Consider the following 13,371-nt stretch of genomic DNA (forward strand, 5'->3'; position numbering starts at 1 on the left):
AGACATTTAAATTAGAAGCCTAATTCGTGTGTTTTCCAATTCACTCAGTTGGGTTTTTGTTTAATGTCTGGTGAAATAGCGTTGGGAAACCAAAATGACATTTACTGAAGCAGGTCACAAGGCACAGGTATCACAACAAAGGACGGGTATTTCCGAGCTCCTTGCACAGGATGCATACACACAAAAGTTATGAAGATTTTTGTACTTCAAGAATGAAAGTTGCTGTGATGAGTTTGCAGGTTAGTGTATGAAACTGGTTTAACTGCACAAACTGAACAATTTTAATTCTAATTCTAATTGTATCTTTAAAGAGGTTTCATTCAAGCTGTTAAACCACAAAAAGACATACTTGTAACTGAAAATTCTTGTGTGGCCTATATGAAAAATCCATATACACAATATATCGTCCACTGATGGCTAAAGTAAATAACCTTTGATCTTTGATAATGATTTGATAATGACTGATAATGTCAAATTTAATTGAAAACTATGCAAGTTACGCTCAGTGATGCTGCATATTTTTGAGCAGCCTCCAGACACGCCAAGCCCTGTACCTTCATAGAAAATAATTATGAAGCATTTTAAATGTGCCATGTCATTCTCCAGACACGTCTGTCATGTGTGACCCCCTTTAATTTACCATGCTGCTCAAGCTTTACCAAAGTTGTGTTGAGAAATATGTTTGAAAAGACAAAGACTATTGTGCAACGGGTAGCCCTATTTATATCTGAAAAAAATACAGATATATTGTATATCGATATTCATCGGGAAAATCTTCTGAAAATAGATGTGTGAAAAAGGCATCGATCCCAAGCCTAATATGTATATATATATATATATATATATATATATATATATATATATATATATATATATATATATATATATATAGTTGCATTTTTACTGTATACTTTCACTGTATAAAATTGTACTGTCTCTTTGAGAATACCGGCAGTTCAGCGAGCATCACAGAAATGTTTCGGTTGAGCGCACATTAACAAGAGCTTCTTTACCTCATCCATGCTATGTGTGATTACAATGAAATGTTTTATTTATTTATTTATTTATTTTTTATCAACAACTGATTGTAAAGAACATAAAGGAAATTAAGAGACATTCAACGACAAATGGACTGCGTGGATCTTGTCTTTGAAAACGAGTCAAACAAAACTTTTACTCACAACAAGCTGAACTTCTTTGCCACTACAATATTCAATCACAATGCATCGGAAAACTGATATTTGTAATTAGTTGATATGACTAATTAGTCAAGCTTCTACCAAGTGATAGTTTAACTATGAGTTAAACTGAATGCATTGCATTTGATGTAAAAACCAAAAGACAAGGAAAGAGTTGTCTCCTCTGTTTTTAAAGTTGGAAATCCTTGCTATCCTACCCTACAAAGCCAAAATTACGCAGTAACTATGCCAACACTGAAACTGTGAAAAATGGCTTTTTGACTGACCTGCCAAATGTGGATTACAAAACAGTCTCACTCAGTTAGTCAAACCCATCTATCACAGGACAGATCATAGATTCTAAAAGACCCGATTTCTTGTTAAAACTCAATTTTGACAGAATTTGCAGAATGCCGAATGCAATTATAAGGTAAGTTGCATTTTATTATTTGCCTTAAGCAGAAAAGACCCACCAGCTAAGATCTACTGCTCTAAAGAACGTACACACATCTCTCTCTCCCTTCTACACTTAAATACATGCAAACATACACACAGACACACTCACAAACACACACACACATACTTTACTGTGTGTGCTCTGTATGCTTTAGATGCACTGGGGCTTGCAGTTGTTGCATACCTGATGCCAGAACGGCTAATCCGAGGCATTCTCCCATTCTTACAGCTCTGGTTACCCACCGAGTACTATACCACACACACACACACACACACACACTTACAAGAGCAGACATGCAGATCTAGAGCTGTTGCACAGACACACACATGCATTACAATGTTAACCCGACAAACAGTATTCATGCAAGAACACCACAAGAAGCCTGGCAGAATGTCTGGTAATTTCAAAACCACCCGAAAATGTTTTTGTTATCACAGTGAGACCCTGTGAAGTGCCCCTGTGATGAACGGCTGTCTCAACCCCTTTGATCCAAGACACTGCAGTTCAGATGTACAAATATGTATACTGTGGCCCCCCAAAAAGAATTCGGACACTAAAGCCACACTTTAAAATGTATGAATGTCATTGCATTATTTAAAAAAATATCAACCCAAGTGGCATTTAGGCCTATCATTTAAAAAAACATAAAAAAATAAAAAAAATAAAAAAAAGAATCATTTCACACACTTTTGAAGCAAAAGATTTCACAAAAAGAACTTTGTTAATTTTTAAATGATAAAACAATAGATATATTGTTTAGAATAAAGACAATATGTATTTGAACACTTTTTAGTTGTCAAACTTTTCAGAACATAGTTAATGTATGAAGTCAGTTCTTAAGGGGAACTGACTTCATACGCCCACTGAAAATGACCCAGTTGCTTAAAAAAAATTAAGTTAGCTCTGAGAAAAGCTCTAGCATCATTTGAGTGCAGATGCCTCTTGGTTTGATATTTTTGGTATCTAATGCAATGACATTCAGGCATATTTAAGTGTGACTTAAGTGTCAAAAAGTGTCTTTTTGCAGCCACTGTTTATATAAACAAAGGCTTTTAATATGCCAATATCCAATCAATCAGAGTACAGAACGTTAGAATAAAGCCATTAAATGTTCCTCACATTTGCATGGGCGCAAATGAAGTCTTTGTGAAACCTTACTGATTTGTTTTGGTAAAATGGCTTGCATACATGTGCAGGTATGTGTTTGTGTAAGGGTGTTGACAGACAGCTAAGACTCCAGTTGAAAGCATGCGGTGAAGCTCATGAGGTAATGCAGCAGAGAAAAAACAAGAGCATGTCTCTACTCTGCCCGACCCGCTGCGCCAGTCAAACAGCACTTGATTTGAATGATCAGTGGTTCAAGCACACCCGCTATGTGAAAAGCCCTTCCTTACCTGTCATTTCCATTACTTTATGGTGTAGATATGCGATGGACAGAGTCCAATTCATCTTCCATTACTGAGGCCATTCAAATATTTACCCGACCGAAGAGTATGTGTTAGTTTACCATCTTAGCTTTTCACTGAGCCTTTGCTTAAATATTTACAAAATGTCTCTATGAAGGAAAAACAAATAATATGGCAAAATATTTTTGAAATATATGACGTTTCCTACAGATTTCTGTTTTTGCACTGGGGAGCCCCCATTGAGCCATATACCTGTATATATTTTTATTAAAAACACGTTTTCATATGAACAACCTGCCAGTTATGATCCTGAATTAAGATTTACACATTTTTAAGTATACAAAACAGCTCTTGCATCATTTCTGAAATTAGGCTAATGATAACTTCAGTTCAGTAAGTGAGTCAAATGTTGATTCAGTTACCGCTGTGACTGATTCCATGAGTCATTCAACTTGTGAATAATCTTTCAAAGAACTGGTTTAAAAGAGTCATTTGCTCATGAAACAGACTACAATGGTCACACTGTTTTTGAGTGCAGCCCGCAAGGACAACTCAACAGAAAGACATCATTTTGCGATACACAGCCTTTTATCTCATTGCATTTACTTGAGACTAGATCACTACTCGGCATGGGCGGTACAAGGATGCATTCTTTGGGGGGCCATTTTGATATTTAGGGCGTGCAACTGGTTGTCTCTTCATTGGGGTAGGGGCGTGAGAAGTTTCCAGGGTGGGGCACAAGGAAAATCTAGGGGGGCAATGCCCTCCCAGCCCCCCTTAGATCCGGCCATGCTTACGGGGAAAATGTATTAAAATAATTTGTTTTGCTGTGGATTCAGTAGAGATAGAGCACCGCTGCCAGAAGGCAGTGCAAGAAACACTGATATATGATAATGATTATATTTGAATAAAGCAAGTGTAAAGAAAAATATTAAAGTTTGTCTCTTTGGATTTACCACCAAAAATTTCCATGCACAGAATGACACTTGCGTTTGTCTGCCACGAATGCATTGAATGTGCAATGATGTAAAGAATGTAAGCAAGAGCCCACGGATGCGTTGCAAGAGATGTGAAGAATGTGAGCTGCTCCCGAACTGCGATCAGGAGTCTTCAAAGACACAAATTATACATCATCAAAAGCGGTTCACTTCCGCAAACTGGCAGGATTGTGTTCATATCGGCAGCAAACGTACTGGAGTTCACATGAACTGTTCCCCAGGCCAATCTTTTCAAGCAGACTCGGGTGCGGTTCATGGGTGCGCAGAAAACGGCATTCACATCATTCAAATGAACCGAACTTTTACGTCATTCGAACCTGGGTGAGCACCAAAATTGCTAGTGATAAAGCACCCTTAATTTTTTTTTTTTTTTTTTCATAAAACAAAAAAAGTTTTGACTACATTGTTTGGCTTCAGAAGACTTGGAATACAGTGTATAAGTCACATAAATGACTTTTCCTTATTGGGGCTTGACAGGCCCTGGTGACTTTATGCTTCATTGTATGGAAAAGAGCAGGATGAATATTCTATTAAACTTGTTTTTTTTTGTTTTGTTTTTTTTTCCAGGTAAGACTGATGGTAATATGTACTTGGAACTACATGAGTATGAGTAAATGATGACAGTATTTACATTTTTGTGTGAACTACTGTATTTTGTAACTATAAGATTAGGTTTTGGCTAATTTGTACGGCACTCTGGCATGCACACATTTATATAAAAAATAAAAAAAAAAATAAAAAAAGTAAATTGTTCACAGTTGGTGGATTCTTAGTGTATGACATCTGGTATTATTACTGAGTTAGCCAACAGTGAGAAAAAACAGTACCATAAATACCCATTCTGACAAAACTACAAACATTTGCAATCACAAAAGTGTGTTACTCACACAACTTGTGAGTCTGTGTATTGTTTCTAAAGATATAGAGTTTTTAACTCATACACACAAAAACACATTCTCAAGACACTCAACTCTCGTATTCCAACAGCAATTTAAAGAATACAAACTCTGGGGACTCATAGAGATGTGTCTATTTACACTCAGTCCACGATAAGACACAAACCCAGCTTGGAGTTCACATAGATGCCACTGGATCAATCTACAGCTAAAGACCCCACTGAACCTGATAAGCCAACCCATATGAGCAAGGCTCAAACTGGAATCAAATATAAAACTGAGTGGATTTCATGCAGTGCATTTTGATAAAAATAAAAAATAAAAAAAAGGTTTCAATTACAATACTTCTACTAGAAGTTACTCTACGAAGAGTTTGAATGTAGTCTGTATATTTAGCAGTTTGAGCCGAATAAATAGCAGAAATTTGTCAAGAAGAAAGTTGTATTTACAATACTGCATGAACTGCTACCACTAAATGACTAGTATGATGTCTTAATGGAATATTTCTGACATGTGCTGGTACTGTCCTGGCTCAATCCAATTTGAGAGCCTGATACATTCTGAAAGCCATTTTACGTGATGTGTGCTGTGCTTGGCAAAATCAAATCCCCTGCCTGATTCCTGCCGAAAGCCTCACCCCTCTAATTATGTAATTATGGAAAAGAACAATTAAAAGTATGAAAGCTGGTTCTTGTCAGGTTTGCCTGAGGATAGGAAACCAAGATGAGATGTTGTGTGAACCAACAAAAAGTTTAAAGACTGAATATTTGGTAATCATAATAAATGCATAATTGATCTCCCTCTTACTGTTTATGGTTTTAAAATCAATGTGGTTTTGTTTTAGTATTAGGATCTGGGTCCAAAACATTCAGTCTAGCCTTATTTCACCTTTTTTATTTTTCAAAGGAAATTTTGGGCCAGTTTCTTAAAGTTGAAGTGTGTTTTATATGCTAAATGTTCCAATAGTGTGACGATACTAACATATCCTGTTAATACATTAAATGCAATCCAGCAATTAAGTTGAATTATTAAAGGAATATTCCAGGTTCAGTACAAGTTAAGCTCAATCGACAGCATTTGTGGCATAATGTTGATTACCACAAAAATTAATTATGACTTACCCCTCTTTTTCTTTAAAAAAAAAGCAACAAATGCTGTCGATTGAGCTTAACTTGTATTGAAATCGCAATGTTCCTTTCATTAATTTCAGTGCACTTTTCAACAAAGAGAACAGAGTGCAAGAACAGGGCACAAGGCTTGACTTCTGGATATTGCAAGAGTTTCACTACCGGTTGCTCTTGGCACCTCATCTAAAAACAATTTAACAATTTTCTGTGGAAACTCTCCTTCAAGTTAGATGGGTTACGTTAGTGTACAGTGGTGTAATCTTCAAGTCATGCCACAGATTCTCAATTGGATTGAGGTCTGGACTTTGACTAGGCCATTCCAAGACATTTAAATGTTTCCCTTTAAACCACTCCAGTGTAGTTTTAGCAGTATTTAGGGTCATTGTCCTGCTGGAAGCTGAACCTCTGTCCCAGCCTCAAATCTTTGGCAGACTGAAACAGGTTTTCCTCAAGAATTGCCCTGTATTTAGTGCCATCCAGCTTTCCTTAAATCCTGACCAGTTTTCCAGTCCCTGTCGATGAAAAGCATCTCCACAGCATGATGCTGCCACCACTATGCTTCATTGTGGGAATGGTGTTCTCGGGGTGATAGGAAGTATTGGGCTTGTGCCACACATAGCGTTTCCCATGATGGCCAAAAAGTTCAATTTTAGTCTCATCTGACCAAAGAACCTTCTTCCATGTGTTTGGGGAGTCTGCCACATGCTGTTTCGTGAACTCCAAACGTTTTTTCTTTCTTTTTTTTTTTTTTTTAAAAAGCAAGGGCTTTTTTCTGGCCACTCTTCCATAAAGCCCTGCTCTGTGGAGTGTATGGCTTAAAGTGGTCCTATGGACAGATACTCCCATTTCTGCTGTGGATCTTTGCAGCTCCTTCAGTGTTATCTTTGGTGTCTTTGTTGAATCTCTGATTAATGCCCTCCAAAGGTCTGTGAGTTTTGGTGGGTGGCCTTCTCTTGTCAGGTTAGTGGTGCCATATTCTTTCCATTTTGTTATAATGGATTTAATGGTGCTCCATGGGATGTTCAAAGTTTGGGATACTTTTTTATAACCTAACCCTGACATATACTTCTCCACAACTTTGTCTCTGACCTGTTGAAGATCTCCTTGGTCTTCATGTTGCTTGCTTATTGCTGTTGCAGACTCAGGGGCCTTTCAGAACAGGTATATTTATACTGACATCATGTGAGAGATCATGTGACACTTTGATTGCACACAGGTGGACCTTAATCTACTAATTATGTGACTTCTGAAGTTAATTGATTGGACCAGATCTTATTTAGGGATTTCATTGCAAAGGGGGTTAATACATATGCACTCACAACGTTTCAGTTGCTTTTTTTTTTTAACAAGGTATTTTTTTCATTCCACTTCAACAATTTGGACTCTTTTGTTATTCCAAACCTGTATGAGTTTCTTTCTTTCATGGAACACTAAAGGATGTTAGCTTCGGTTTACCTTTCATTCTGTTTTTTTATGTCTCATTTTGTGTTCCTTAGAAGAGAGAAAGTCAAACATGTTTGGAACAACATGGGGGTAAGTAAATGATGAAAGAATTTTAATTTTTTGGGTGAACTATCCCACAACTCAGCATGGTTGACACACAATGAACTCTACTGCTCTAGCATTGGAGCGTTGCTTTTTAGTAAACTTAGCTGGTATGACCTTTGACCCTGTCCTACATGTCTCACTGTGTAGAGCATTTGTGGATGGGCTCAGTGGGATTGTCCAAAGTTCTACAACTTACCTTTGTTCGGTTTTCCAATGTGCACTTTGAGTGGCATCTCTTGGCACGAGAGTGATGGACTTGGGGGCATGATCTCAGGACCTAAGCCTTCATCCGTCTGACCTCCCGTGACCTCTTGTCGCACGGTCTATAGAAGAGATCAAAGGTCAGACAAGTGTCAGGACTGAGCATGCAATGGCAGATTGTCCAGTCATAGCTGTCAAACTTGGTCAAATAGGTCTAATTTTAGTCTCCCTGACAGCACAATGCACAATTCATTTTGTACACTCTGCCAGAATTTGTTATTTGGTAATTCTTTATTTCTGAGACAGTATAAGCAGTTGTAATCAAATTGAAAAAAATAAAATAATAATTGTAAACTCGGATGAAAGCTCTTTAGCCGCATACAATGCATTGGTGGTACTTTTTTATTTTATTTCTTATTTTATGTCCTAGCCATATTTTTAATAAAGGCTTTTTATCTTTGTACCATAACCACCATGGATTTATCTTTCCTTATGAAAAATTTGTAAAATCAGCGTCCTGAAGGAAAAACTTGCTTGCCTAAAAATCTATGTCTTCAACTTACATAAAAAGTGAGTCATGGGTTTCCTGGTAGTACATGACTGGTCTATAATTAGTCATCCTGGTAATCAGGCCAACTCAGGAACATGTGCCATTATCAAATTTTTTATACTTCTGTATATCCATGCTGGGTCCCACTTTATATAGGTGTCTTTAACTACTATGTTATAACATTAAAATACATTACAATACATACAATGTACTTATTGTGTAACTGCATGCTGTTCTGCCAAATTATCAAAATATTCACATTTGCTGCACCTAATATAAGTGGACCACATGGTGTAACAACTGCTGCTGAAATTGAAAACAAATATTTAAAAGCAATATATTTTCCTTTCTTGCTTTGGCTTATCACCTAATCAGATTACAAACCACAACCTACTCTGTATGGTTACAATGGTTAAAATACTTTAGTCCCACACCTTCCAGCTTGCTAAAGCAGAGCAGGAGCAAAAGGAGGCCAGTACCACATATGCTAAGCACAGCAGCTAGTAAAGCCCGGCTCTGAAACCAATTAGGACTGGCGTACAGTACACCACTGCCACATCCACATCCCGCACTGCCAAATTTCTGCTCCTCTCTTCCTCTCTTTGAAAAACATGCCCTTCTGTTGGACGCTCGTCTGAAGTGTGAATCATAACACAAAGAGAAGAGGTCCTTGGAAAAGTATAACTGTGTAAATCCATTGTGAGAAGACACAGTAGAAAAAAGCCTTCATAAATCAGGCTCACTTTCAGGATTGAGGGTTTTGAAGGCTGTTTTTGATGTAACCAAAAACACTGTTTTTATTTCACTTTGAAGTTTAATTTCTGTGCCTCTAGCAAAGCAAATGGAATTGCAAAAATAAGGATTTATTATGATGGTTTAGCACAGTGTTTCCCAGGCTTTTTTGCCATAAGTACCCCCACAGCACCATCAGTAAGGTTTAGATACCCCTTCATCAACACAAAACCAAACGTGTACTAAAGGCTAAATATAATTTAACGTTATCATTAATATTGTAATATCGCTGATGTACAAAATGAAAAGATAAAGCTGCCAGTTATGATGTTAATTCATCAACAACAACAACAACAAAAAAAAAAAAAAATTACAATTTAAATCATTGGTAATTAGAATACAGTTACATTCATAAAGTATTTTGATTACTGAAGAGATTACTTGCATTGCATTTTATTGTCATTTGTTTCATATAATATTTAGTCCTTTCAGATGGAAAACATTTATACATATAAATGATGCGATCCAAAGTGCATTTGAACAGCGGTGAAACACTTTCTTATGATGTGTTACATTCATACGAACAGACAGAGAAGTAAGTTTGAAGTAAGTTTGGAGCAGAAGAAATAGAAATAAACCTTGTGTAAATTGTCAGCTTTACGCTAAGCTAAAATGCTATTTCTAGCCATTTTACATACACAAGTTACCAGGAACTGTAACGCCTTTCCCCAGAGATAAATGGTTTAGTCAGACAAATCACGGAGCCAAACAGCAAAAGTCTGTATCCCACACATTTAATGGCAGATACACATGCTGCACACTCTTCTCATACATGAAAAAATTAACAAACCATTAGCATCACAAAACATTAAAGCATAATAAAGGTCAGGGAGAGCAGTTCGGTCATCATCCTCCTGCACCTGCACACAGACTGAGTAGTAACTCTCTAATCACACAGCACACGCATATGCAAATGAGATGGTCAGCGTCTTAAAGGTACCCTGCATACTAACAGTATGCATGTAAATACATTGTCTAATTCGTTACAGAACGATCATATTTTTTTTATCATGAAAATTCATGTTGGATCATAATTTCTTTTTTTTCTAGTAAGATCTTTGATATTAGGGCAAAAATCATATTCTTGATAATAATTTTTGTATTGTTTTCCTGTAAAAATATCTAAACATCCTTAAAACAAGATCAATTTGATTTATCTTATTTTAGAAACAACACTGCATAAGATATTTAGGTTTTTCAGAGAACGTATTTTTAACGTGTATTTTGTCTTACTGTACTGCCAGAGTTTTTATAGTCAAACCAAGTAAAAATATCTACCAGTGCTGAAGAAGTAATCCAAAGTATTTAGAATACGTTACTGGCCTTGAGTAATCTAACAGAATACATTACAAATTACATTTTACAGCATGTATTATGTAATCTGAAGTGGAATACATATCAAAAGTAACCCTCCCAACCCTGTATATGTATAAACTCATCAAAAAAAGAAACGTCCTCTCACTTTCAACTGCTTTTATTTTCAGCAAAGTTAACGTGTAAATATTTGTATGAACATAAAAAGATTCAACTACTAAGACATAAACTGAACAAGTTTCACAGACATGTGACTAACAGAAATGGAATAATGTGTCCCTGAAAAAAGGGGGGGGGGTCAAAATCAAAAGTAATAGTCAGTATCTGGTGTGACCACCAGCTGCATTAAGTACTGCAGTGCATCTCCTCCTCATGGACTGCACCAGATTTGCCAGTTCTTGCTGTGAGATGTTACCCCACTCTTCCATCAAGGCACTTGCAAGCTTCCGGACATTTCTGGAGGGAATGGCCCTAGCCCTCACCCTCCGATCCAACAGGTCCCAGACATGCTCAATGGGATTGAGATCCGGGCTCTTCACTGGCCATGGCAGAACACAGGTAATCACGTACAGAACGAGCAGTATGGCTGGTGGCATTGTCATGCTGGAAGGTCATGTCAGGATGAGCCTGCAGGAAGGGTACCACATGAGGGAGGAGGATGCTTCCCTGTAACACACAGCGTTGAGATTGCCTGCAATGACAACAAACTCAGTCTGTTGATGCTGTGACACACCGCCACAGACCATGACGGACCCTCCACCTCCAAATCGATCCCGCTCCAGAGTACAGGCCTTGGTGTAACGCTCATTCCTTCTATGAAAAACGCGAGTCCGACCATCACCCCTGGTGAGACAAAACCGCGACTCGTCAGTGAAGAGCACTTTTTGCCAGTCCTGTCTGGTCCAGCGAAGGTGGGCTTGTGCCCATAGGCGACGTTGTTGCTGGTGATGTCTGGTATGGATCTGCCTTACAACAGGACTACAAGCCCTCAGTCCAGCCTCTCTCAGCCTATTGCGGACAGTCTGAGCACTGATGGAGGGATTGTGCATTCCTGGTGTAACTCGGGCAGTTGTTGTTGCCATCCTGTACCTGTCCCACAGGTGTGATATTCGGATGTACCGATCCTGTGCAGGTGTTGTTACACGTTGTCTGCCACTGCAAGGATGATCAGCTGTCCTTCCTGTCTCCCTGTAGCACTGTCTTAGGCGTCTCACAGTACGTACATTGCAATTTATTGCCCTGGCCACATCTACAGCCCTCATGCCTCCATGCAGCATGCCTAAGGCACATTCACGCAGATGAGCAGGGACCCTGGGCATCTTTCTTTTGGTGTTTTTCAGAGTCAGTAGAAAGGTCTCTTTAGTGTCCTAAGTTTTTATAACTGTGACCTTAATTGCCTACCATCTGTAAGCTGTTAGTGTCTTAACAACCGTTCCACAGGTGCATGTTCATTAATTGTTTATGGTTCACTGAACAAGCATGGGAAACATTGTTTAAACCCTTTACAATAAAGATCTGTTTATATAAATATATATATAGACACACTCACTAAGGACTTTATAAGGAACACCTGTACACCTACATATTCATGCAATTATCTAATCGGCCGATCGTGTGGCAGCAGTGCAATGCATAAAATCATGCAGATATGGGTCAGGAGCTTCAGTTAATGTTAACATACACCATCAGAATGGGGGAAAAATGTGATCTCAGTGATTTAGACCGTGGTATGATTGTTGTAGCCAGACAAGCTGGTTTGAGTATTTCTGTAACTGCTGATCTCCTTGGATTTTCACGCACAACAGTCTCTAGAGTTTACTCAACAACAGAAATTGCCCTTTGAAGGGATAATAAAGATTTACTACTACTACTCAGAATGGTGCCAAAAACAAAACACATTCAGTGAGCGGAAGTTCTGCGGATGGAAACACCTTGTTGATGAGAGAGGTCAACGGAGAATGGCAGGTTCGAGCTGACAGAAAGGCTATGGTAACTCAGATAACCACTCTGTACAAGTGTAGTGAGCAGAATAGCATCTCAGAATGCACAACACATCGAACCTTGAGGCGGATGGGCTACAACAGAAGAAGACCATGTCGGGCACTTTATTAGGACCGTAGTGTAGTGAGTGTATATTGTTAGGCCTACAAGTTTATCTATTTATAGTACAAGTATTTACACTGATATGTAGAACAAGTGATAAAACGGTACTGTCTCTGTAAGAAAACAGGCAATTCAGCACATTTTAAAGCTACACTATGTAAATTTTGAAACTGCATGCGTCTGGCGGAAGAAATTTATTTTGGTAAAGATGCAAGTTGTGCTTCAGCTCTGCTCCTCTGCGCGGATGAATGTGGTTCGAGGCACCGGTGTACACATAGATACAGGACATCTTAGAGTGAATGGACAAATAAATAAGGAAAGGAAAAGACGGATATCCGAAAACATGTCAACTGAGCAGGTAAGTGCCATATCTTATGCTGCTGTTTTGACTTATTGGAAACATTGATGTTTTGACGTTACAAAAGTTACAAAAACGATTGCTAGTCTGATAAGGTAAAACGTTGTAAAGTTTTTATAACTGCGGGATATTCTGGCTAAATAGACCACAGTAGTAACTAATTTATAGATTGTCACTGTTACCAACCAGTGGTCAACATCATTTCAAGAATCACTTGGCAAGCCTAGGACTAAAGGATTTATTTACATAAATTATTGCCATTATAAAGAAAAATCCACACGTAAGCAAGTGAAATGTTCTGCACCGATTACAGTATAATTATTGTATTTCACTACACACACACACACACACACACACACACACACACACAAACGTGTGTGTTTGTGTGATTACACAACTATACATAAACCATATCAATAAAATACCTTACCTGTTGAGTAAGA

At 38.0% G+C, this 13,371-nt stretch overlaps 1 protein-coding gene across 1 annotated transcript in view; it reads right to left on the minus strand.

Moving 5' to 3' along the window:
• Nucleotides 1–13,371, minus strand: part of LOC127435894 (zinc finger CCHC domain-containing protein 14-like) — a 47,537-nt gene that overhangs the window by 27,529 nt on the left and 6,637 nt on the right. The window contains 1 exon segment of the mRNA XM_051689678.1: nt 7,807–7,933. Coding sequence (XP_051545638.1) covers nt 7,807–7,933 — 127 coding nt within the window.

Source organism: Myxocyprinus asiaticus, chromosome 46 (assembly GCF_019703515.2).
Source record: "Myxocyprinus asiaticus isolate MX2 ecotype Aquarium Trade chromosome 46, UBuf_Myxa_2, whole genome shotgun sequence".
In the NCBI taxonomy this organism is placed as follows: Eukaryota; Metazoa; Chordata; class Actinopteri; order Cypriniformes; family Catostomidae; genus Myxocyprinus; species Myxocyprinus asiaticus.